Here is a 26,200-nt window from a genome sequence, read left to right as displayed (position 1 = left end):
AACGCAAGCAAGCACACCCTACAATTTCCCCAGAAATTGTACCCTCTCTAGTTGGGTGTCCCAGAAGGTGTGCTTTGCCTTCGGCACGGGCTGAACCATTGTTATCTCACATATATATTTATTATTATTTATTTTTGCCCCCCTAAGGCTCAGTCAATATTTGGACTACATACACAACGGTGATGTCAAAAGTTTCGTCTTGGTAGCAATTGAGTTGCTTGTATTAGGATTTACGTTCCGTTGCACAGTTTAGGAGGTTACAACGTTTTTGTGGCGACAAAGTGCCTTTAGTCGACAAAGGGTAATCTGTGCTAGCTACGTCACCACGTCAACACACATTAGCAATGACGCATGGATACAACGTCATAGAGACGTTCTAGCACACGAATTGGAGCTTGGATTACGAGTGAAAAATACCACCCCAAAAAGTTTTTTGGAATCCCTGCCGGACGCATTTTTTAGGTCTTGAAAAGAAGACATGTCCGGGTAAAAGAGGAAGTCTGGCCAGGGGCTTATTTTCCCAATAATGACCGGCATTCTATACATTAGTTCAAGTTCAAGTCTTTTATTGTCAGGTACACAGAACAACACAAGGTTAGACTAGGCACTGAAATTCTTAAGACAAGACAACGCAAGCACCTGGCATAACATAACATATAAGTACACGGAACACAATTTACATCAATGCTGAGCTTAAATAAGTTAAACTTCCTACATATATAGATAGCAATAAATATTGACTATACTAACCCTAATACTAAAACTTCCTAAATTACAGATAACAATAGATAGTACACTATACTAACCCTAAAAGCACAAGAAACCTGTTCCAACCCTATAACCTATTCTAACCTAAGTGGAGTACAGTACAATAGTGCAATGTCAATGACCATACAGGAGCCTGTTGGCGAGGTACAGTGAGGTACAGTAGTGCAAGTTACTGATGGAGCAACCAGTAGCTGAAAGTGACAGTGTATAAGTGACTAGTGTGCAGAAAAACAATGTCCATATCAGTGTCCATTCAGAAGCCTGACGGCCCTTGGGTAGAAACTGTTGTCCAGTCTGCGTGTGCGCGACCGGATCCTGCGGTAACGCCTGCCAGAAGGCAACGGGGTAAAGAGACTGAAGGATGGGTGGGAAAAGTCTCTTAGAATCCTGCCGGCTTTCCATTATACATTATCCATTACAAAAGAAACATTCTCATTTCCGGCGCTTTCAAACAATCAGTGAAGTGTGGATAGCAACAGCAGCTAGCTTGCCTCTAGCAAACTGCTTTTGAATTAGCCATGTCCCCTTAAATTAATGTCAAACTTATTTACATTTTGGGGGGCTTATTTTCAGTTAGCAGACGGTACTATCTGAATCGCAATTCCATCTGAAATACTGCCAGTGACAACGTTGTTACAGTAGCTTGTTTCCAAGTGGGTTTCTTGTTTCAAAGGGTGTTCTTAATGAATTATGCAATATGAGTAAGCTAAATGCTTGAAAATATCACTAGATGGGAAAACGGACCCACCTGCAACCGATGCAAGCAAGCACATCCTACAATTTCCCCAGAAATTGTACCCTCTCTAGTTATATTATTATACATCTTCTGCTGCCATGGGAGTCTATGGCAGCCCCTAGAACCGTATTGTCAGAAGTTGTGAAATTTGGCACACTCTTTGGGGCCAGGCCCCTCATCAAGTTCACCAAGTTTTATGTCTCCATTTCAAACCCTCTAGCGCCACCAATGGGTCAAAGTTTAAGGTGTATTTACACACATGGGCGTAGATTTAGGGGGGGACGCTAGGTACTTGTCCCCACCAACATTTGAAAATGACAACATTTATTAGGGGTGGGCGATATGGCCAAAATCTTCTATCACGGTATGAGTAATTTTATATCATGGTTACGGTATATATCACGGTATAGTAATTGTTCTGTAAATTCAATTAAGAAATGGTACAAAATAACCATACCGTACATCATCACACTCTATTATTTATCTATTACAAACAAAAACAACTGCCTCACATGAGACAACACTTCAGTTAAAAACAAAAGACTCAAACTGTACTGTAGCTACAATATCCAACTTATCGATTAAAGATTTTCTGGACTGCGTGAGCTTTCTAGCTATCTCTCTACCTGGACACAATAATTTGCGTTCGGGGGTTAATAAAGTACCTTTCTATCTTATCGACTATGGAAACGTTATCATATGGCAAATTTTACAATGAGGAGGCTAACATGTAACACTAGCAGGAAGTAGCACTGCTACGAGTGTTATGCTAGGTTGCTAGGTAACGGAAGCTAGCTAGCTTTTTTCATGAATGTTCATCATGTATTTGTAGCCTACTTATCATTTTGATAATAGGCTAATATAGCTAATATAGACACTTAGATGTGTTGCCTTCATTATAAGGCTTATATTAGGCTTTTAATTTGTTTGCAGCTCCAGACAGAATTGTTTTTTGTTTTTTTGGTCCAATATGACTCTTTCAACATTTTGGGTTGCCGACCCCTGTCCTAGATCAAGAATGCTAGCAATGCCAACAGTGTAATTTTACAACAAGAATTTTACAGCGCGAGACATGAAACTTGAACAAAAAATCGAATTGGTTACCTGCAGAATGGGACATCAAACATATAAGTAATTAGCATCGGCATGAATGTGGTCCGCTTAGACAAAATACACTCCACATCGAAAATTCCGTCAGACCAACGCAAATGTGCTTCAGGTCAAACGAAAATAGCAAATCAAATAGAAGTTAAACTACAATTCTAAATATCGCAAGAATGCGATTTATATGATGGCTTATATACAATACAACAACCAGACATTTAATTCACACGTGTAGCCTAATACAAAAATATAGTATAAAGTATACCGCGGTTGAAACGGGATAGCCAAATCTCTCCCGGTAGACACATTTCTACCGTCGCACGGTATATACCGTCATACCGCCCAGCCCTAAAATTGTCCCACCAATATTTTAGCGAATTGTGCTGCTATTTGGATCGATTCCGACGGCCAGGACGCGACAGTACAAGAAACGCCATAATTTGATTGGCTGAAAAACCCGAAGGGGGGGGGGGGGTTATCTGACACGCACAGGAAGAAGCACATGCTACTTTGCTTGCTTGCACTGGCAGTGGCAGACAAGCTAGCGGGTGTGTCAGCGACAACGGTACAGCTAACTTACCAGGGCTGTCAGCCAACAATACATACATTAAAGGCCAGAGTAACACATTTTTATATTCCCTTTGCCCTTCAGCATGTACATGTTAGCCCCTTTTTGTGCTTTGTAGATCAGATATGCCTCCACCCAAGAAGAAGAAAGGGGACATACAAAGCTTTTTCAAAAAGCAGTGTAAGTCAGGCTAAATAACTAGCCACACTAGCAGTGGTAGTGACCAGGCTTTCAAATGTACATTCTACTGTGGAAAAAGTATTAACTGGTGATATTATATGTTACCCAGGATATTGTTACAGCTAAACCTAGCTTCTGTAGCTAATCTTTCAACCAAGGTTAGGAGTCTAGCCTAGGACAAATTCACAGTTTATGGACTGTCACTGCATTGCTAGACAGGTGCTGGAAAAACCAGTTGGCAATGTGATTAAGTTAACACTGTTGGTTATTCAAATATAATGAATCATGATTTGATTATTAATGTCAAAATAACACTGTATACAATATGGTAGGAGGGTTAAACTTGCTAGCCATAGGAAAGGCTACAAAATGAATGAACCATTTTGTATGCAGGAAAGACGGCATGAAAACACTCAGAGCAGGCTGAGGAAACAGCATCAGGGCTTCAGGTGAGGTTCTAATTAGTAAAATTGATAATTTATTTGGAGTGAGCAGCATTGATGTTTGTTTTAGGATGCTCAACCAATCATATTTATTCAAGCATGGATTATTTATTATTTATAGGAAACAGTTATACTAGCTCTTTAGGGATAGTACAGAATGGCATCTCAATTTGCGCTCCCGGGGGGGGGGGGGGGGGGATGTCCCCACCAAGTCTGAGACCAAACCTACGCCCTTTTTTACACACTTTACTTTTGAACCACATGTTTCATTTTCGAAAAACGAGGTATCGTTGTATTCCCTGGAACAATACGAGTCCATCGCACTCTATGACGTAGCCAGTTATATAGATTCTCAGCCATTTCGAATGTTAAGGAAAAGCGTTTTTTCTTTTCTCCTCCTACAATTTTTTTCGAATCTTCTTCAAAATTGTAACAGAAGATCTTCAGACCAACCCTCACAAAAGTTATCATACGGATTTTTGATTTTCGCAATTGTTTGTTAGTTACAGCCAATCAAATTGATGTGGCCGAATTGACGTGGCCGCCATTTTGATTGAATGAATATGACGTTTTTTCGCTACCCCTCCTATAAAGTTTGTCCAATCTTCACCAAATTTGGCACAGATCCTATTCAGACCAAGCCTCACAAAAGACATCAGGTGTTTATTTGATATTCTAAACCTTTTGACTGAAACAGCCAATCAAAGTTGTCAACCAATCCACCATAAAATAAGTGAGGTCATATATCAGCACCTCTTTACTGCATTGACACCAAACTTTGTATAAGGACTAGGGACCCTGTTCTAAAGAGGTCCAATAGGTCATGTCATTTCACCTCTAGGTGGCGCTGCAATAAGCAAACATTTGTTTTCACATGGTTTTTGCTTTTCAAAAACAATCACCACAATCACCAGAATCACCTTGACATGTCAATACGACTGAATTACAGCACTTAAAACTTGGGCTAAACCTGACAACCGCTTGCCAGTTGAAAAACGGTTTATATTTTTACACAGTAACTGAAGCTTTCTGAACTAACTTTCCAGCACTGAGAATAGCTCATTAGGATAAATTGGTGTCCTGGCAAGGGACCGGTTTCCAGTGAAACAATTCCAATTCCTTGGAATTGTCAGCTAAATTATTTAACGATTCTGCTAACGGTTCTCTGTGGCGTTGCGCAAGCGCAAATTTTTATAGGTTATTCAGCAAACATGGCAACTAGGCAGAAGCGTTCTAATGTTTGGTTGTATTTCACACGACAAAATGACAACAACGCCACTTGTAACGCATGTAAAAAGTATATTTCGTTGAAGGGAGGAAATACAATATGAAGAAATATTTGAACACACAGTATGGAATGAAGTTACTGTGTTCGATACATGCAGTAGCGCAGCTAACGTTTGCGCTTCGTTTCTAACTATCAAAGGTAGAGCTAAACTCCTCGAAAGTGATCACAACCACTTGTCACTGTGTGAAGCAATTTGCCTTTATTGTGTATAGTCGATCAAGTTATCTTCTTTCCCGTCGTTTGAAGCATACATTTTAGCCCCGGCATTCGTCTCCCATTATTGATCACTTCACGTTAATTATCGGAGGGCGTGTGTTATCAGCAAAAGTTCACGTTTTCGTGTTAACCCATTATTAAACTGAGCACATTGATTTTTATTCCATCATTAAACTTAGCATTTTAATTGTTTAACAGACACTGTTAAACAATTGTTTGACACTGTCATATTATATGATTTGACCTTGGCTGAAAATTGAAGATTCTATAGCTAAGCTAGCGTAGCTAATAGAAGTGTAGAAGAAGAACAACGGAAAAATGTAAATGTGTATGTATACATACAGAAATGAGAATACCCGCAAACTTAAATGAACTTAAAAAATGTGTGATTCACACAAAAGAGGCAACCGTGGCGGATTTAGTGATTTGGGGGCCCCAGGCGAAGACAGGCATGGGGCCCCCTTAACTCCTATTCTTACTCTTTTCAATCCATATACTCATTATTAATATATATATATATATATATATATATATATATAATATTGATAAGCTTTAGCAGCCTCAGTTGAAAAGTTGGATCAAATGAAGATATTGGGCAATGCGGTGAAAACGGTCCTAACCTCTATGACTTTATGTCACCTATTACCCTTCTAGGCATATTTTCAAGCATTTAGCCTACTCATATTGCATTAATTCATCAAGAACCCCTTTTGAAACAAGCTATTGTAACAACATTGTCACCGGCAGTATTTCAGATGGAATGGCAATTCAAACAGTACAGTAGTTACCATCTGTTAACTGAAAATAGGCCCCCAAAAACGTACATAAGCATTTCCCCCTAAATAATTGTCAAGCTTAATTCAAAAAACGTTTGCTGGAGGCGATCATTGTCAGTACCAATGCCAAATCTGGTCTCAGTTTAGAGCCCTGCGTGGAGAAGCTGACCCCGGTAAATTGTGCTACGAGCAAGCTAGCCTAGCTGCTGTTGCTAGCCAAACTTCACTGAGCAGCACTTGTGCTAGCTGCCGCATCATTGGATACCAGTGGAGAAAAATTACGTTTCCTTCTGTAGTTTCAGTTTGGCAATTACTTGTTTACCCTCCTCTTTTGTCTTTCTCTTTTGTGCTTCGCTTGGGGAGTTTCGTTACATTTAGCAAATTGGTTTTTCACTCTTCACTCTTCTACTGTCTCACATTAACCAACTGATATGACGTGCTTTGCTGCGCAGTTGCTGCAATCGATGGAATAGTCCACAGAAGTATCGGGTGGGAGGGGAAGCCTGCGTTGACACAAATAGTATTAACGCTCTGTTGGTATCTTTGTTGATACTTTTGTGGAAGGTTACGACTTTTAATCGATTTGTATTATTATTATAGTTATTATTGATCATATAGTAATTTTATGTAGTCTTTCAAGGGCACCCCTGGCATCTGGGGGCCCCCTGGCAGCTGGGGGCCCCAGGCGTTTGCCTACCTTGCCTAATGGGTAAGTCCGCCCCTGTATGGCAACTGCTTAAATGTTCATACTTACTGACATGAACCAACGAGTTCAACGGATTCAGTGATGTGGAATGAGATCGGGAGCTTGGTGAACTAGCTTACCGGTAACTTGCTTGTTGGACTCGCTAGCTTGTTATGTTAATTTAGCCTGTTCAGCCTCCCAGGTATATTATGCTATTGTGTAGCTGAATAACTGTTAATGTGTCACGTTAACATACCGGACACATATTCAGTTCTATGTGTTATTGTGTAGTTGAATAACTTGCCTTTCGAGATGAAATGTCTTGGTCTTGGATTTTGTAAAATGAATTTCGAAATAAATGCGACTTATAGTCCAATGCAATTTCTATATGTTTTTTTTCTTCTTCATGATGCATTTTTTGACTGATGCGACTCATACTCCAGAGTAACGTATAGTCTGGAAAATACAGTATTTAAATGCAAATGCTAACATATTGAGATATATATCGAATATTGTACATTTTTGGACAATATCCATGTATATATTTTTTTTATTCTCATGTATATATTTTTTTATATCGCTGTCGGTCACACTTTTTCCAGCCATAGTCAATGTAAAATTACTGTTCATGTTCCTCAAGTTAATATATTCCTGGTTCCTCCATTTAAGATGACCTTAAAACTGGGTACTTAATATTAACCTTCTTCACCAGATGGTTTGTTACACATGAACAAGTTGTCCTTGGAAACATATTTGGCAGGTGTCCGGATGAACCATCTATCACAGTCTATCACTGTCTAATTTCATCCACATAGCTGTAGCTGCCAGTAATTCCTCACAGAACGCTGATTGGCAAGATGGATTTATTTGTTTTGGATGGTCGTGATCTCGCTAAACAAGCTGAGTCGCAAAGTTAATTGAATATACAACATGTTAGTAAATAGGCCTTACCTGCATATATGAAACCAGGTCATAGAGACAGCTAACCAAGCTGTGGAAGGCTTCAGTGGTTTGCGCCTGATTGCTGTGAGTACTCTCTCCTGGTTGTGTGGGCAGTAAGACCTTGAGTAGGCTGTGTCTAAGCATAGCATGCTGAGGCAGTCGTTGAGGCTCACAATACAAGTAGCGTAGGAAGGGTGCAAACATGGTCACGTATGCAGATTCATCCCTGCATGCACACAGAAAACATACATTTCTGGCAGCATAATGGCAGGATAAACATGGATTTAATTTGATCTAATAGTGTAATTTACAGGGCTTAGAACTGTGAGCAAATCACATTGGTTATAATTCTAAAAACATACTAAAGCTCCAAAAATACCTTCACTCAAAGGAATTCTCAGTGCCCAACTGATAACCTTTTCATGGAACCATGGTTGTACGTTAGCATTTTGTAACCACTATCAAACTGTTATGAAAGGAAAGGTTGATTCCCATTCTGATCACGTAGACAACCTGTCCCATTACCTGTCCATTGCTTCCTGGAGGATGTCATTCATCTCCATCAGCAGGGCAGTCCAGCTGTCCGGACAGTTCTCCAGCACAGTGATGTACGGATGTGGGTTGCTTCTGCAAAACACACATACATTTCCACTTAATATCAGTAAGTACATTATAACATTTCCAGTATACCAAGATCAAGATCTTACTGCATTAATATCAGCCCACAAAAGAGTTCAATCAAGTTTAGGCTATCTCTGAGTTTCTTTGCCCCCCTTTCTCTTAACTCCTGCTTGTTTCACCTCCCCAGGTTAATCTTAGTGACCATCTCTCTATCTTCAGGATCCTGGCACTTGGTTTTGCAATGACCTCGATACAGAACAATCAATCAGGCATTTCTCCACACCAGACAGACACATTATTATATGCTTTCAGAGGCAGACAATGAAGAAAATTTAAGCAAAGAGGAGACACAGCAAATACTTTCTCAGATGCAGTTCAACTGCAAGTTCAACAGGTCAGAGGTTTAGACTGACGAAAGTTGATCATTTTTCCTCAAAATAAAACCGCCTGTTTTTGTTAAGATGCATTCTATTGCACACAAAGTGTGTTATCATAATCATGCAGATGACACACAAATCTACATAACTTTATCACCTGGGGACTATAATCCCATACAAGGGCTAGGTAACATTCTTATAAAGATAAAACAGAAGTAATTGTTTTGGTCCAAAGGACGAACGATTGAAAGTCAGCCTCAGCTTCAATCGCTGATGTTAAAAACCACAAAACCAAGCCAGAAATCTTGGTGTAGTTATGGATTCAGACCTCAATCTGAGCAGCCATATCAAGACAATTACTATATCAGCCTACTATCACCTGAAGAATGTATCAAGGGTTAGAGGACTTATGTCTCAAGAGGATTTGGAGGAACTCTTTGGAGTCCACGCATTTATCTTCAGTAGACTCGACTACTGTAACGGTGTGCTCACAGGTCTCTGTAAAAAGTCGATCAGAAAGCTGCAGCTGATTCAGAACGCTGCTGCTCAAGTCCTCACTAAGACCAAGAAAGTGGATAACATCACTCCAGTTCTGAGGTCTTTGCAGTGGCGTCCTGTCCAACAAAGAATTGACTTTAAAATCCTGCTGCTGGTTTATAAAGCACTGAATGGTTTAAATACATTTGTGATCTGCTGCTACCTTATGAACCATCCCGACCCCTCTGGGACTGGTCTACTTTGTGTTCCAAGAGTCAGAACTAAACATGGAAAAGCAGCGTTCAGTTTTTCTGCTCCACATATCTGGAACAAGGTCCCTGAAAGCTGCAGGTCTGCTGAAAACCTCAACTCCTTTAAATCCAGATTGAAGACTGTACTGTTTGCTGTTGCCTTTAATTGAACCAGATTCAAGGTTATCAATCAATGTTTGCATCTCACTCGTGCATTTTTATTTCTTAAACTGCCCTTTTATTTTATTTTGTGCTTTTTGAATGTTTGTAATGTTTTATTGAATGTTATTAATTGTTTTTAAATCTTGTTTTCTTTTGCATTACGTTTTGAAGCTTTTAATGGTTTTATGTGAAGCACATTATAGTTCAAATGTGCTATACAAATAAACTTGCCTTGCCCATAGATTTTCTTGGATTTCCATTCAAGTCATCAAGAATACAAATATGGCATGTGCTGGTAAAAAAATAAACACTTTCGGGGATTTTTCATAATATGAAAGTCTTGAAGAAGACACAAAAATAAAAGTTTATAGGATCACCGAATCCTCAGTATTGTCAGCAAGGCTTGTTAAGGCATGTTCTCTAGTCTCTCTCTAAAAGCTCTGCTAGCCCAGAGATAAATATCATAGGAATATCAAAGGACACTCTGAGGTTAATGGAATTAACAGCAAACAACCTTCTATAATCTATGCCAGTAGAAGGTGATCTCCAAATGTCCCACTGCTAGCCCAAAGGATATAAAAAAATCTGCCGCAGTCAAACGCAATACACATTACTCTTCCTCTTAGGCCGAATCCCAATACTCCCCCTTACCCCTTACCCCTAGCCCTTAGTTTACCCCTAGCCCTCAAAACTGAAGGGTAAGGGCTACATATCCCTAAGAAATGGGACGCCACTTGGTTACAGGTACGTCATCTAGCACGTATCGATATCTCCAAAGCAAGTAATGTTATGCACTGATATTAAACGAAATTCTCTGCTAATGGAGTTTACTTAAAACTGTAGACATGCTAGTCAGAGAAATGCGGGACTGTTGTGCAATTCAACACTGTCGCATTAGCGTACCAAACTAGCGATTTTTTGAAACGTTTCGATTTGGAAAATGGTTGCAAATATATAATGTTCAGGACTGTGTATAACACAAAACAAGACTGTCATAATTTGTTATCAATAAATTAAGCCGAAAATATTACATTTATCGGACTCTCTGGATGATCTGGCCGCCATTGTTGCCGGTCCCGCAGGATTCACATAGCCCTAGGTTTCAAGTAAGCTCCCGATCTTACTTGGTTTTAAGGGGTGTATACCCCTTAGTCTCAGCCATTCCCCTAGCTCCAAAAGAGTATTGGGACACCACTAGCTCTCACGGGAACGCGCAAAACTAAGGGGAAGGGGTAAGGGGGAGTATTGGGATTCAGCCTTAAACTGCCAGCACATTGCAAATGTACAAGCGCTGTATGGTGAATTAGGCCTACAATTATGACAACTGGCTCAAACATTGTCAGTGTTTCCCACACATAGACTAATTTGTGGCGGTGCGCCACAGAATCAACACCGGCCACCACATATTGCATTTTGTGATTTTTTTTTTAATGCCATTTAGGTTAAAACACGCAGCGTATTCGTTCAGCTGCATTTCCTTTCCCCTGCCCTCCCTCCGTCTCTCTGTCACTCATGCGTCTTTCTCTCATATGCACAGTCACGTCAGCACACGTTAGCAACAATGCATACATACGCCGTTCTAGTAAGACCGACAGCTATATCAGTGAGCTTTCAGCATTAGTGCCGTAGCTAAATGTTGAGGAAAGTTGAGGTTACTTTTCGCTAGGTACCTTAATCGAAGGTTCCCCTTCGTTCTTTTGGTGAGAAGTCTCAGGAGCTAGTTACTTACCCGGCGTCCTGGAGCCGACCAGATAAATAGTTCTAAAACTGGTTGTTCCCATCCTTGATTGTGATTGGCTATATTGCGTTCCATGCCGTTATAAAATCCAGCATAACCTCAAAGGTTGTCCTCATAACATTCTTTAACATTCCATACTACTGCGCATCGAATATTTCAAATTGAAAAAGACGGCAAAGATGTCCATCTGGCTGTTGCGTGGCAACGATTTATGTAGGAACTATACTTTGCAGTAGCGGAAGAATGACGATTTATTATTAAACTATTTTGTTTCTAATTGTTTTTATTGATGAAACCATATCAAATATTTGAAGTAACAGTTTTAGAAAAGCAATAAGCCCCGCGAGTCCATGGTTTACGCTGATTTTAGAACAGGAAAGGGGGTTTTCGGCACTCCGCTTCGCGTCGTGCCTAACAACTACCCTTACCTGTTCTAAAATCAGCGTAAACCACGGCCTCTTGGGGCTTATTGCTTAAGTTTAGCACTAGCGTGGCTACATGCATAATGCAGAAATGATGTATTAGTTGTTGTTAATTTTGTGAAGGTGTGAATCATTTAGGATTAATATTTAATGTAACAAATTATTAACAAATTAACTGTGTAACGAATTATTAACTAAGGAATTATTACGAAAATGTGTGGGCAGATCTGAAAAGGCGTGTGCGAGCGAGGCGGCCAACAAACCTGACTCAGTTACACCAGTTCTGTCAGGAGGAATGGGCCAGAATTCCAGCAGAGTACTGTAAGAAGCTAGTGGAAGGATACCCAAAACGTTTGACCCAAGTCATGCAGTTCAAAGGCAATGCTACTAAATACTAAGGAACTGTATGTAAACTTTTGACCTTGAAGAAAGTAATGAAAAATTCTCTAAAATATTCTCTTTCTCCTTATTGTGACATTTAGCAAGTTAAATAATTTTGGTAATCCTAACGGACCTGAAACAGGAGAGGTTTAGTCTGATTTAACTTCAGACAGTGATAAAAAAGTGTAATGTGTCTTTTTGCACAGTGTATGTAAACTTCTGTTTCAACTGTATTTTGTGTGTTTTATACACACTGTATGTAGTCTTGTTATGTTCCAAGTATATGATCTTGAAACAGGCCAATGTCACCAGGACGAACTCCTGGAATTTCCAAAAGTATTGGAAAAGAGATTCCGCTTATGATTATGTGTGGTGGATGGAAAGATAGGCAGAAAGGAAGAACAAAAAATAAGGAATGAGACTAAGAAAATATAGTTTAGGGCTAATGTTGTGTTCAAACTTGGTTAGATAATAATAATACATTTTATTTGGAGGCGCCTTTCAAGTCACCCAAGGTCACCTTACAATAAAAGAATACAGGATAAAAGATAAAAGCATGAAAGATAGAAACAACATTAAAACAGAACATCAACATAAAAACAAGTGAAGTGCACAGGGTCCAGTTATAGAGTATGCCAGTTTGAACAGGCGTGTTTTGAGTTGAGACTTGAATGATGTGATGGAGTCTGTTTTTCTTATGTGTGGGGGGAGGGAGTTCCAGAGCCTGGGTGCTGAGCAGCTGAATGCTCGGGCACCCATGGTACTGAGGCGTGATGTGGGAATGGTTAGCAGTCCAGAAAAGGATGAGCGGAGGGTGCGGGAGGGAGTATATTCGTGAAGGAGGTCGCAGAGGTAAGTGGGGGCTAGATTGTGGAGAGCTTTATAGGATTACAGGAGTAATGTGGTCCAATGATTTGGTACAGGTGATGATCCGGGCGGCCGAGTTCTGAATGATTTGCAGTCTGTTGATGAGTTTGGTGGGGAGTCCGGTGAGGAGGGCATGGCAGTACTTGATGCGGGATGTGACAAATGAGTGGACCAGGATTTCGGTGCTGGACTAAAAAGATAAAAATAAACTCTGGTGCAATTGCTCTGTTAGTGTGGTTCATTTGAACAAGTGTGAACGCTGTCATCCGAACCCTGGTGGGCACCAAACGAGTGGACAGAGACCCCTTTAAAAATAGGTCTCGGTCCGCTTCTACACAAACTCTGGTGCAGTTCGATTGATTTGTGAACGCAACATGAACCAACAATGTCTAAATTGACCAATAATAGGATGTAAAAAAAAATGCAATCCATTAAAGCGTCCTTATTAACATTTGGTCCAAGTCGTCCGACAACCATATTTAAAGTTATACAGTAGTAGTAGTTTAAATACACTGAAAAACAAATATTGTGTTCAGTGATAAATGTTCAGTCATAGGTTTAAAAGCATTCCAATCAGGTCGCGACCGTATCCATATGCCTTTTTTTGGTTTGGTGGTAATAATGCCAGTGTGAACACTGAATGAACCAGGACTAAATGTATCATTTTCTTTTTGGTCCGACCAAGAGAACTGAACTACAAGTGTGAACACGACCTACAAAGGAAGGACTGAGGAAAGCCTGAGGAAGTGTATTTTACAATTTTTCCAATTCAACTTGTGGTCTACTTGCCATACTGTTTGAATTCAGTCTACAGCTTGAGTGTATTATATGGAGAAAAAAAAAGGATACAATTTCAGAGAAGGCACAACAGGGAAACTTACCTTATGTTGTAGGGGCACGTGAAGGGGACCTCCCTGTCTCGTTTGTCTGCTTGCATTTGAAGTAGCCTCCCAATCACCTTTATTAACCCGCGTCCATTCCTAGTCACAAAAGGAAAAAAACAAAAGTCACTCTAGACAACTTAAAGCTACCAGAAATGGTCTACAATCACATATTTTGTTTTAGTTAGTCAGGAAAGTACATCAAAATAAAAAATTGACACACCCTTTGTGGAGACAGTGTGACCAGAGTCATCAAGATGTTCTCTATAGCACGGTTTTCTTTAAAGTGGTCATTGACTGGGTTATTTCACACTATTCCTTAAGGACTCCGAATAGGGTATGTAACATTGGTTGGGCTGAAAAGGGCCCAGGTGATGTTGTATGCCCCCTGATACATCCTGTGAAAAACGCTCGGTTTTCTCCTTTTATGGTATGCTCATGAATATATAGATCAGCTGCGTGCTGATTGGTTGGTTTACAATGAGTGAACACGGCAACAGCACTCACCGAAACAATTAAGATGGGGATTTGAAATAAAAATAAAAATACATCTATTGTGTCTACACAACACTGTTTAAAACAGATTGACTAGATGTCATTGGCAACTATTGGCTTGACAGTAGTGGAAATTTGCTACAGCCATGTTCTCCTATCGATCACCGACAAAGCGTTAACAATGTAACGGTAAAATAATTCAGTTGACGTCGCCCGCCTACATCAGTACGTTGAGTGTCACGCAAATGTTGAGCACAGGTGACTGTTCGCCGAAGTATAAATGCAGCAGCCTGAGCAAAAACATTTTTTTGTCGGCGACCATTTCAAAAGTGTCGGAAAAGCTTACAAAAAACATAAACAGATTTCCCAAACACTCTGCCCGACTCTGGCTGGATCAGCTGGTTGTAGGGTTTGTGACGTTCTAAACACGTGTTGCCAACAGGGACATTGTAGAGTGTCCTCTGGTGGACAAACTATGCAACGCAAACTCATAACATGCTTGATGGGTGTTTCGTCCGTAAAAAAAAAAATATATATATATATAAACATATATATATATTTAATATTGATTTATCGTCGAGTTTGGAAAATGCCTAATATTGGCCAATAATATGGCCGCCAATAAATCGGTCAAGCTCTAATTGTGACTTATTTTGACATCACAACAACACAATGAAACTGGCATCCAACTTGAATTAACGTAAAAATTCTACGGCTTTGAAACGTGTGGCAGTCTAGTGTTTCATGTCAAAAGAAGGACTGGTCTGTGATCAGAAAGCAATGACTGTAGGTGTTGTATTCTGTGAATGTTTATCTGTTGATTTTGATGTTTTGGGCTAATTCCAAATTTGTATGAATGAATGTTTTTGTGTTTTGGCTATCAATATGCTAATGCTGTACTGCAACATACTCCACGGGTGGCATATTTTGTAACTGCTAGTTTTAAATTAGCTGTTGTTTATAGAAGTTGATTGAGTTTGATTTTGTGAATTTTCTTTGTAGTTTTACTCCGATTCATCATGTTCATGTTAACTGTGACTTCAATAAAGGAGCAAGTGCGCTCAGTATCCTGGCTCATGAGTTTGATAATTTATGATAACGCTTTGGAAGCACAATGCATAGAGCAGGGCTCCAGACTGCGACCAAATGGTTTTTTTAGACAATGCGCGCATGTGCGACCGACAAATTTTGAATTCATTGAGTGTGCACAATGTCAGCACATCTTAGCAACGATACAGATACGACGTTCTAGTATGACAACGATATCAGTGTTCCTTCTGCATTAGTACCGTAGCTAAAAGTCTAGGAAAGTTGAGGCTATTTTTCGCTAGGTACCTATAAACCTAGCTAAAAGTCTTGGAAAGTTTAGGCTATTTTTCACTAGGTTCCTACGAACGTCTTAATCTGCCAGACAAATGGGTTCCCCTTCGTTCTTTTGATGAGCAGTTTCACAAGCCCTTTTTACCCGGCGTCATGGAGCCTAGCAGCTAAATACTTATTTAGCACTAGCGTTGCTACTCCATCCCTGCCTGTGTTTGAGCTGTTGCGCTGTTATACTCAGCAAGTATTGTGTTGTAGTGTCGGAGGACTAATCGAAAAGTGCATCATACATTTAAGTCATTTAGCTAAGACTTGCATGTACAGTACGTAATGTCACATTAAATAATGTATTTAAACTCAAGCTTATATGGTGCGTCGCTGTATATCAGTTGTAAAAATGACAGTAAAAAAAACGGACCCATCTGCAACCGACACAGGCACACCCCACAATTTCCCCAGAAATTGTCCCAGGTGCGATTCTAGGATCAGACCTTTAGGGGTGCTCAACCCCCAATGAGAATGTGACGTGAATACAGTGCCTTGCAAAAGTGCTAAACGTAAACCCCCCTTGCTAATATAAATCCCTAATTTCACTGGATAACAATTGATACATTTATGTATTATTATGCAAAATATTGAATGAAAAAACTAAGGATGTCCCGTTCTTCATGAACTACCAGCATCAAATGATAATAAACTATCTATTTAAAATGTATAATTTTTAGGGGTGCTGAGAATAAATTTAGGGGTGCTTGAGCACTCCTAAAAAGGGTCTAAAATTGCCACTGAATTGTACCCTCTCTAGTTACATTAATAAATGCATTGCAGGTCAATATAAGGTGTGCCCCTAAATATTCTGCTTGCGCTCCAAAACATTTCAGTCAGGGGCTACTGTGCTCCTAGTAAAAAAAGTTAGTCTGGAGCCCTGGCATAGAGAGCCGTATAACTATGTTTGAAGCTGATTCTAAAAGTTGTAAATCCCACAGGGGTTGTCCCTAATTTGAGTGACAGATTGTTTCACTAATTGAAAAACGAATCTAGGGACTTTTGGTAAGGGGAGTGCCGAAAATGTACTGTCACCATTTGGCTTCCTAAACAGCGGTGGAATTCTGTAATCTTACCCGTTATAGTGTTACAGTGAGCTACACTGGTTTTAAATCAACAGGTATATAATGATAATTTCACCAACAATTCATACTTGTAATCCAATGTCATAATAAATCCTATTATGTGTGTGAGAGGGTGTTTATATCACAGCCTGGAAACAGAGAAAGCTACATGTCATCATCCTGGCTTTTGCCTGTGGCATTTACCATTTCAGGTAGCTAACTCTTTGGGGGGGGCGTGCTTGTTTTAAATTTTTTTATTTGTTCTGCAGAGAAGGGAGACTGGCGTTGGTCACGGTTTGAAATGAAGTGGAGAAAACAGGACAGAGTAACAGGACGAATATCGCTCATAATTCTTCTTTTTTTTTTTACGACGATGTTAAGGCGGCAGGCGTGTGTTGCTCAGGCGGCCACCTTAGCTGCAAAGTGCTGCGGGAAACCCTGGGTACTAATCGCTAGGGGGTTTGACATGTTGTGATGTAATGTCATAATAAATCCTAAAACGAACATTTGTTAGGCATGTTTATTCTTTTAATGATTGAAAACAGTGTAACACAGACCGCTGTTGTATGTGTCGTCCAACAGAGTGTTACGTGCACGCCTAGTGGCAGGGTGAGAGGGAGGTTTATTGTCCTTTCTGAAAGTTACTTTTAAATATAACACTTTAGTGGCACGGCGGCCTTACACATGGTGGTGATTGGAAAGGGGAGTGGAACGGTGTCCTGATTGGGGCCCAGGTAATTAAGGGGAGGAGTTTATTGTTTTTACATTCCCGGATGGCGGAAAGAATGGGGGGGAACCTTCAGAGTGATGTTGTGAGAGAACGTTGCGATCAAGGCGATCGGTTGTCCCTCTGGGTTTTCAGTTCCCCACTCCGGCTGATCCGTTCTGCTGCTGCACCCGCCGTGCTTAATGTACCGAAAACCTAAAATCGGAATACTACCAACCGCGAACGAGCTGTTCGCCGAGTAGGAACGGCGGCTTGGGCTGTCCTGGAGCTCAGGGTGGGAGTCTGCATGGCTGGGGTGAGTGTTCCAGTCTTCTCCTTTTCCCTTTCTACCTGTGGGGGCCCGCCGCTGTGTAGTTTAGCCTCTGTTTTAGCCGTCATATTTCCCCCTAGACGACCGACGACCGTAACAAGAGGCTAATGATGGTAACGCTTCAGTGAAATATCAGAAATTGACTGTTTACGAAAGCAGACTAGATGTAGGTTACTAATGATATCAGTGTATATCGTATTGTACATTACATTTCATAATTTAGGTTTTTATCACAATATTAAATGAGCAAATAGTTAAGTTTAGCTTTTGTTGACGTTTGGAACTTGGAGATAAAATTGAGAGCAGAACATTTGTCCTCCTGATGTACCCTTTTGCTCAACTGGGCTGGAGAGAAGCCGTTTTGCTCCGAGCTCTAGCTTCAAACCTGACCCTAGACCAGTAGGTAAGTTGTACAGCGAAGCTAAGTAGACTACCGTTGCGTCGGGGACAGGGTGTTTATATCACAGCCTGGAAACATAGCTAGCTACATGTTGTCACCCTGGCTTTTGCCTGTGGCATTTCTGCAGCTGTCTAACCGTTTCAGGTATCTCCCAGAAATTAATGTTCTACTATAGGTAATCATACGAGGGTTAGTGAGGTTAGTTACGTTAGTGACATTTGTGACTGTGGCTAGCTAGTTAACCACCGTAGCTTCACTTTTCGCCACAAAAACTAATTAAACCAAAATCATGCAACATAACGTAAAATATAGGGCTGTCCCCGACTAAGATTTTCTTTGGTTGACCAAAACTTGACTAGTACTTCTGAAAATAGACTAATCGAAATCTAAAACTTAATTTTTTTTCTATAAATGTCACAATGTTTTTCATCAAACCATTTTGTGTGATGTTTTACCACACTGTTTTAAGAGATGATATGAAAGAAATACATACGTAAGATGGGATATTGACAACTCGACAAACATAAACGTACAAACGTTTTCCTGATCTGACTCAACATAGCTGCTGGACATTCCAGATTCAGCCGCTATAAAATAAGCTATTACTAATAATAAGCCTCATGTCTCCAGTCCTGTTGTTACCGAATGTCGATATGATACAAAATGCCTGATTGTAATAGATAATAAATAATAACCAATGTAAAACAAATAAAAAATATTGTATGTTTACCATGCAAATCAGCGCGCTATTCACTGCCTGAAAAAGTGCAGCATGTGAACTTACGTAGAAGCCGAGTGGGGAACGGTGTAACAGAGAAAGATTGTCTTGGCCGGAGGAGATAATGTCATTCGATTTGGATGTGATTCTTAAAATAGGCATATTCGTTTTCCAACCCCAACGCATGTTAGCATGAGCGAAGTAGGCCAACTTATGGTTTTCAGGTGGTAGGCTACATCATATTCAACGTCGAACTATGAATAATAAATTGTTGTTGGCAGAGTTTGCATTCAACGTTTTTTGAGTCACCCGGTACTTTGTAAATGTACTGTAAATTAAATGCTGCCATACCACAGATTTCTTTGCCATTCTGCCTAATAAGCTAATAAGGCTATGGCAGACTTTGTAGTTCGGTAGACAATTGTGCTTGTGCCGTGTGCAAAAATCTAAACAAAGCACGGATTAACAAAAGGGAAAACAATAACACCTTTTCTTTTAAATATATATTACAATTACTAATATATGAGAATATAGGTTCTGCCTTGTCAAAGCATGCACACCCAATTACAATGTACCCAGCTGCAGCTGCCGCATAGCCTAGCTGCCAGCCCAACTTCTCCCCGCCCACAAAAACATTTGTTCGGGAAGTTGGGTCTGGAGGGTCTCTTATTGGGGACAACTACAGAAAACCAGAATCGGGACGGACCAATGAAAGCCAGGGCGGGCTTTATACGATGATGGACAGATGATCAACAGCAACGTAATCAACGTCACGAAAGAGCGCTTGGGTTGAATTCGTTTTCAACAAACAACATATTACGTTGCTCTGATTGGTTGTAGGTCTATCCAATTGAGCGAAGAGGCATTTGTTTTACGAGTTCGGTTGAAACACGCCCTGTAGTCACAGCCCAACGGAGAGTTTTCAGACCCATATTTTGACTAGAATTATGAGTATGACAACGTCAGGCTAGCTGCCTCAAGCACACCTCACAATTTTACAATAAATTCTGACTGTTCTTGTGTTAAGCCAGAAACATTTTCCTTGTGTGCCATGACCGATATTGGTAGCTCTTATGGTTATGGTATGGCAGACATATTTTTAAGGGATCTCAATTGGAGATAAAATGGTTTGTGACAAAAATTATCATGGTTATCAGTGTTATGGTGGGATTGTTAACCTGTGCTGGAAATATTGAAGAAGAGGAAAAATCTATTTCTGTGTACCGTTCCAACCCTAACAAATTAATATGATTCATACAATATTTGAAAAATGAACTACAAATAAAAACTGGTAATTACATTTTATGTAGCCCGTTCTAACTTAGCTAGCTAACCTTCACTAACACTGCACTGAAGTCAATAACGCCAAATACGTCAGAGTACATTTACAAATTAGCCATTTCTTCTGGGATATCAGATGCATTCGCGTTGGCCTTTGGCCTCGATGGCCTTGCGTTCTTTGGATTGGAACAGTTTTTGGGCCATGAAAGATGATGTCAAACGAGTTTGCAAGAAAAACCGTATGGAAACTGTGTATTGATAAACAGCATGTCACTCCTTCTAAGCTAGCTAGCTGGACACTCAACAGTCATAGTTGAAAATGTCTTATCAGTGTTTCCCTTACATCGATTTATTTGTGGTGGCCAGCCATGGTAAAAAATTTACCGCCACAAATGTATTTCCTTTTTTGCATGGCAAAAAAAGTATTTAATTATAGAGCTGTGCGCAGAGCATCGATGCCCTCAGACCCTTTTTGCCTCACGTTCTCTCTCACTACAACCGGACCCATCTTTGAATAGCCCCCTTCTCTCCATGCAGGCTCTGAATCAATGCGCGGGACAAACAGCTTTTTCCCTCAGAGAGGACGGCAGGAGAATCAATCCAGACTTAACGAATGGTTAGAAGGCCTATCGGAATCGAAATTCTCAGCACAAATGTGTCCAAAACTGATATTTCAGTTAAATGTAATAATATTTGTAGTTAATAGAGTTCAACGTAATGTTCATATAACGTAAAGCTCAAACTATTTCGCGCTCAAATTAATGCAAAAACAATATTAGTTTTAGAAGTTCGTATATTCACTCACATCGAACCGATACTAGGACATTGACTTGGGCTGACCCCCTAACTTTTACAACATTCCCTGCCTACTGCTACAGATATAAATCACATTCTGTGGGAAACGCTGCTGCTGATAAGTTAATTGCTTAAATTAACCAAGAAAACACCAAAATATTGGTTAAGCAACTACTAGTAGCTCGTCTAGGATAGGTCAAGAGCTGAAGAAGCACAGGGATGAAGTGCTCCCCAGCACTTTCTGCCTGAGAAAAACACCATGGCAAAAAATGTCCTGTGCTCTGTCACAACCTTTTTCATGTTTTCAACATCGCAAGCTGTGCCTTGCCACAGGTATTTGTTAAAGCTGGACAGTATTTATCTTGCTTGAGATTTTCAAAGCGTGAGATTCTTCTCAATACTGTTCAATTCCAAAAAACGCCTAAAAAGGACATGCCCAAAGTAAATTGAAAGCTGTTCTTGAACCATTTGGAGTACATGCACGATTGTGGTCTCTTTCGAACGGTGACACTGAAGTAGGGCTGCAACTAACGATTATTTCAGTGATCGATTAATCTGTCGATTCTTTTTTCGATTAATCGATGAATCGGATAAAAAAACTAAAAAGCATTCATTCCCAACCCTTTATTCAAAAACAGAACTGACAGTGCAAATTCACAGTGCAAAACATCTTCAGAATGTGCACAAACAGGCACACAATTTTGAAAAAGTTATTAATATTAGCGTGGATTTTATGTTATTTTCAGAGAGGAGCAATTTATTTGAGTTTTGTTTAAAAAAAAAATGAAAATTGAAAGGGTGTAGGCCAGACTTTATTAAAATAATCTGGTGTATATGTATGATTTTTTGACACAAATTTGAAAAAAGTTAAAGGTCACATGACATGCTGTTTTTGGATGCTTTTATATAGGAATTAGTGGTCCCCTAATACTGTATCTGAAGTCCCTTTCCTGAAATTCAGCCTTGGTGCAGAATTATAGCCACCACGAGTAGTCCCACAATGAGCTTTCATCAGAACGCGCTGTTTCTGTGTCTGTAGCTTTAAATGCTAAATGAGGAGGAGAGGCGGCACCATGCGCTAATGTTTACAGTGGATGTATCGCAATGGCTCGTAGACCTGTTGCTGTAAGATGCCTCGAATTTGCCCATTCTCATCTGATAACCCTGGTTTGCAGAGCTGCACACTCAGTCATTTCAATGTGGGGAAGGCGGATATCGCGCTCGCCATAACACGAACAGCAGAACGTTATCCACATAACAACGAAGCGTACAACACTGCGTTACAGAATGTGTATTCACACACATACTTTATGCTATCTACCTTTACATTAGCGACAGTACCTCAGCTGATGGCTGTAGAGCTAATGTTACAGCCAGATTCTAAGGGTGGCAAGCTAGGTAACCCTATCGCAAGCAACAAAATGATATAGCCTTAGTTGACTTACTTGTCCGAGGTTTGTAGCTGGACCAAGGAGTAGGCTACTGATCCAGAATTTAATTTCAGACGGTCAGCAAAGGCCAACTTTGTATTGGCTCAAGTTAAGGAAACAGTGGTGGCTGAAATGTTTGGGGCAGACATGCAAAACTTTGAGGTTGTGTCAGCGCATTTCCAGCAAAAATATGTGCAGAGGCTCCTTGTGACGTCAAAAGGAGCAGATTTTCAAACGGAGCGTTTGAGCCTTCATTTTCTCCAAGGCAGAGGAGAACATCCAGGACTTAGTTTACACCTATTGAAAATGTTTGCCACTGGGGGACCAAAGGCAGGCTAGGGGAACTTATATTCATGTTAAATAACCTAAATTTAAGTTTTCATGTCATGTGACCTTTAAGATTTGCGAGGATTAAGCTATTTTCAAAGATCAGTGATTTTCTATCATTTTATTTGAAACTTAATTGAAAAAGTAAAGGTTGTGGAAGTATACCAGATATTGTTAAGATACTCTGGTGTCTGTCTGAGGTTTTATATTCATAAAAATATTATAAAAGTCTAAATTTTTCAAAATGGTATGGGTAGTTTTTACCCGGTCCCTAGCACGACGCTGCAAAGTAACGTCTTCCGAATTTGAGATGAATGTCAAATATGAAACTAACTTCACCCTGGTCAATTAACACACCTTTTCGACGTATTTAGTGTGAAATGCTCCCACATCCCACATGATTTAGGTCGTACTGATTTCTCCGCCATGTGTTTCAGAACAACGTTACTCAACAACGTCTCTCCGATGGTCTTTCCTCTACCTCCGTGCTCAACTAAACCTTTATTTAAATACTCAAACATCTCTGCGACTTACTGAGTGGTGTAATAGTCGCGCGACACAATGAATCGATAATGAAATTCGTTGCCAACGCTTTTAATAATCGATTTTAATCGATTTAATCGATTCGTTGTTGCAGCCCGATTCGTTGTTAACAAGTGTGCTCTCAACTTGTATTATGTTTCTGTTTTGTTTTGTTTATTGGTGGAATACTGACACCTGTGATTGTTAATGTGGGTGTGTACCTGTAATGTCATTGGAGTGTTAATGAATAAATCTAATTGAGTGAGCGCAGCTGTGGCTGTGTGTTCGAAGTCAGTAACGTTGTTGCGTTTACTCTGTGAACAGGTTATGGGCCCAGAGTAAGTCGAGATACACCGCGTAGCGTGCTGAAGTATAGCACCATGAGTAACACTAGAAGATCAGGAGAATCTAGCGGTCGCTGGTCGAGGCTTGTGTTTGACGGGGATGAAAAGAATTGGGAACTCAGGGAAACTAAGTTTTTGGGCCACCTCCGGCTGCAAGGGCTGAAAGGGATTATTACTACGGAGCCCATGGGTGTGGAGACAGAAGAGGAAGCGGCCTCAAATGCTGAGGCGTATGCTGAATTGATTCAATTCTTGGAAGAGTTTATCGCTAGTAATGCGAGAGGCAGCCGATGATGGGCGCGCAGCGCTAAAGATTCTGAGAGACTAGTATGCAGGTAAAGGAACGCCAAGAGTAATAAGCCTGTATACCATGCTGACCTCGCTTCAAAAGTCAAGCAGCGAGAGTATGACAGAGTATGTTATTCGTGCGGAAACCGCTATCACGGCATTACGAAATGCTGGAGAGACTGAGTGACGGGCTGCTTGTCGCTATGGTTCTGAAGGGGCTTCCTGAGTCTTTTAAACCTTTCTCCATCCATGTAACGCAATCTGATGAGACAATGAGGTTTGCCGAATTCAAAACAAAGCTTAGAAGTTACGATGACATCGAAAAGATGCGTGCCCCAACCGCTGAGGACAATGTAATGACGGTGCAGGCGCGACAAAGGGCTGCGAGTCCCGCCAGTGCAGCGACATTTGACGATGTGTAGAGGTTGGAAGGTGTTGTTGATGGCATGAAAATTGAGGGTCCAAGACACAAATCTCCATCTTGTGAAGTGTGCACCCAAGGCAAGTTTACGCAAACTAGAAACAGAAAGCCTGATGCAAGGGCTAAAAGACCTCTAGAGCTAGTGCACACAGATTTGGCAGGTCCAATTCATACAGAGTCCAGAGAGCGGTACAAATATGTTGTGTCATTTACTGATGATTTTTCCAGTGCAGTGTTTGTACATCCATCTGAGGTGGCTCGGGCATCTGATTAGGATGCCTCCTGGACGCCTCCCTGGTGAGGTGTTCCGGGCACGTCCCACTGGGAAGAGGCCCCGGGGAAGACCCAGGACACGCTGGAGGGACTATGTCTCTCGGCTGGCCTGGGAACGCCTCGGGGTCCCCCAGGAAGAGCTGGCGGAAGTGGCCGGGGGGAGGGAAGTCTGGGCCTCCCTACTTAGGTCGCTGCCCCCGCGACCCGATCCCCGGACAAGCGGCAGATGACGGACGGAGTGTTTGTACATGCCCTTTAGAGTAAAAGCGACACACTGCAAGCAACAGATAGGTTTCTTGCAGACACGGCCCCTTATGGTAAAATTCAACGTATTAGATCTGATAATGGCACTGAGTTTACAGGAAAGCATTACAAAACTCTGTTGGTCAGGAATGGTATTAGACACGAGACTTCTGCACCATATTCTTCCCATCAAAATGGTACAGCCGAGCGAAATTGGCGTACACTTTTTGACATGGCACGGTGCATACTGATAGAGAGTGGGTTACCTAAGGGTTTGTGGCCTTACGCAGTGCAGACAGCAGCCATAACCAGCAACAGGTGTTTCAACAATCGCACCAAACAGACACCAGTTGAGATGTTAACGGGGAGACGGCCCAATCTATCCAGGATGCAAAAGTTTGGTTCAGAGTGTTTTGCTTATAGACAAGATAAAAGAAAGCTAGATCCAAGTGAAAAGGGTGTTTTTATCGGTTATGACAAAAGCAGTCCAGCATACATTATCTATTTCCCTGAGAGCAGGAAAGTGCAAAAGCACAGGTTAGTCAAGTTTGTTTCTAAGACCTGTGTTGAGCAACAGACTCAGACCAGCATTGTGGATGATGATGGTGGTGATGATCTGAAGCCGAGGGCCAATAGGACTAGGCAGAATGGGAATGCAAGTCCAGTAAGCGACCAGGTCCCAGTCAAAGAGGAGGAACTGACTAGCAGTCCTCAGACCCAGACAGTGGAAGCTATGCCTGAGCCTACAAGGTACCCTTCTAGAGTAAGGAGGAGGCCAGCCTATTTCCATGAATGTGCTTCTCAACGGGCATCTAATGAGGAAACTGATCAGGCACAGATTTACATAGATTACTGTTATAGAGTGACATGTAGCATACCTGTAACTTTCACAGGAGCTGTAACCTCAGACAAAGCAAAAGAATGGGTTGCTGCAATGGATGAGGAGATGCAGTCACTTGGGGAAAATAACACATTTACCCTAAGTAGCTTGCCCGAGGGTAAGAAAGCAGTGGGGGGTAGATGGGTTTATGCAATCAAGAATAACATGGATGGATCTGAAAAGTGCAAAGCACGTTATGTGGCAAAAGGATACAGTCAGATGAGAGGTGTGGATTATGAGGAGACATTTTCCCCTACGGCTAACTTGACGAGTATCCGCGTGGTCATACAAAAAGCAGCGCAAGAAAACCTGATTCTGCACCAAATGGATGTTAAAACTGCCTACCTGAACGCACCAATAGATCATAAAATTTACATGGAACAGCCAGAGGGCTATGAGGTGGAATCTGGCACAAGTAAAAAATTGGTCTGTAA

At 40.9% G+C, this 26,200-nt stretch overlaps 1 protein-coding gene across 4 annotated transcripts in view; it reads right to left on the bottom strand.

Moving 5' to 3' along the window:
• focad (focadhesin) overlaps positions 1 to 26,200 on the bottom strand; it is a 169,904-nt gene that overhangs the window by 133,119 nt on the left and 10,585 nt on the right. For all 4 annotated transcript variants that reach the window (XM_047049347.1, XM_047049349.1, XM_047049350.1 and 1 more), the window contains exons 5-7: positions 13,884 to 13,982; positions 8,232 to 8,333; positions 7,716 to 7,932 (exon numbers count right to left, since the gene is read on the bottom strand). In XM_047049347.1, the coding sequence (XP_046905303.1) occupies positions 7,716 to 7,932; positions 8,232 to 8,333; positions 13,884 to 13,982 (418 nt within the window). The remainder of the gene's footprint in view (positions 1 to 7,715; positions 7,933 to 8,231; positions 8,334 to 13,883; positions 13,983 to 26,200) is intronic.

This window comes from Hypomesus transpacificus, chromosome 25 (genome assembly GCF_021917145.1).
Source record: "Hypomesus transpacificus isolate Combined female chromosome 25, fHypTra1, whole genome shotgun sequence".
NCBI lineage: Eukaryota > Metazoa > Chordata > Actinopteri > Osmeriformes > Osmeridae > Hypomesus > Hypomesus transpacificus.
Note: the sequence above shows the minus strand (reverse complement) of the source record. Positions and strands in the feature narration are given on the sequence as shown.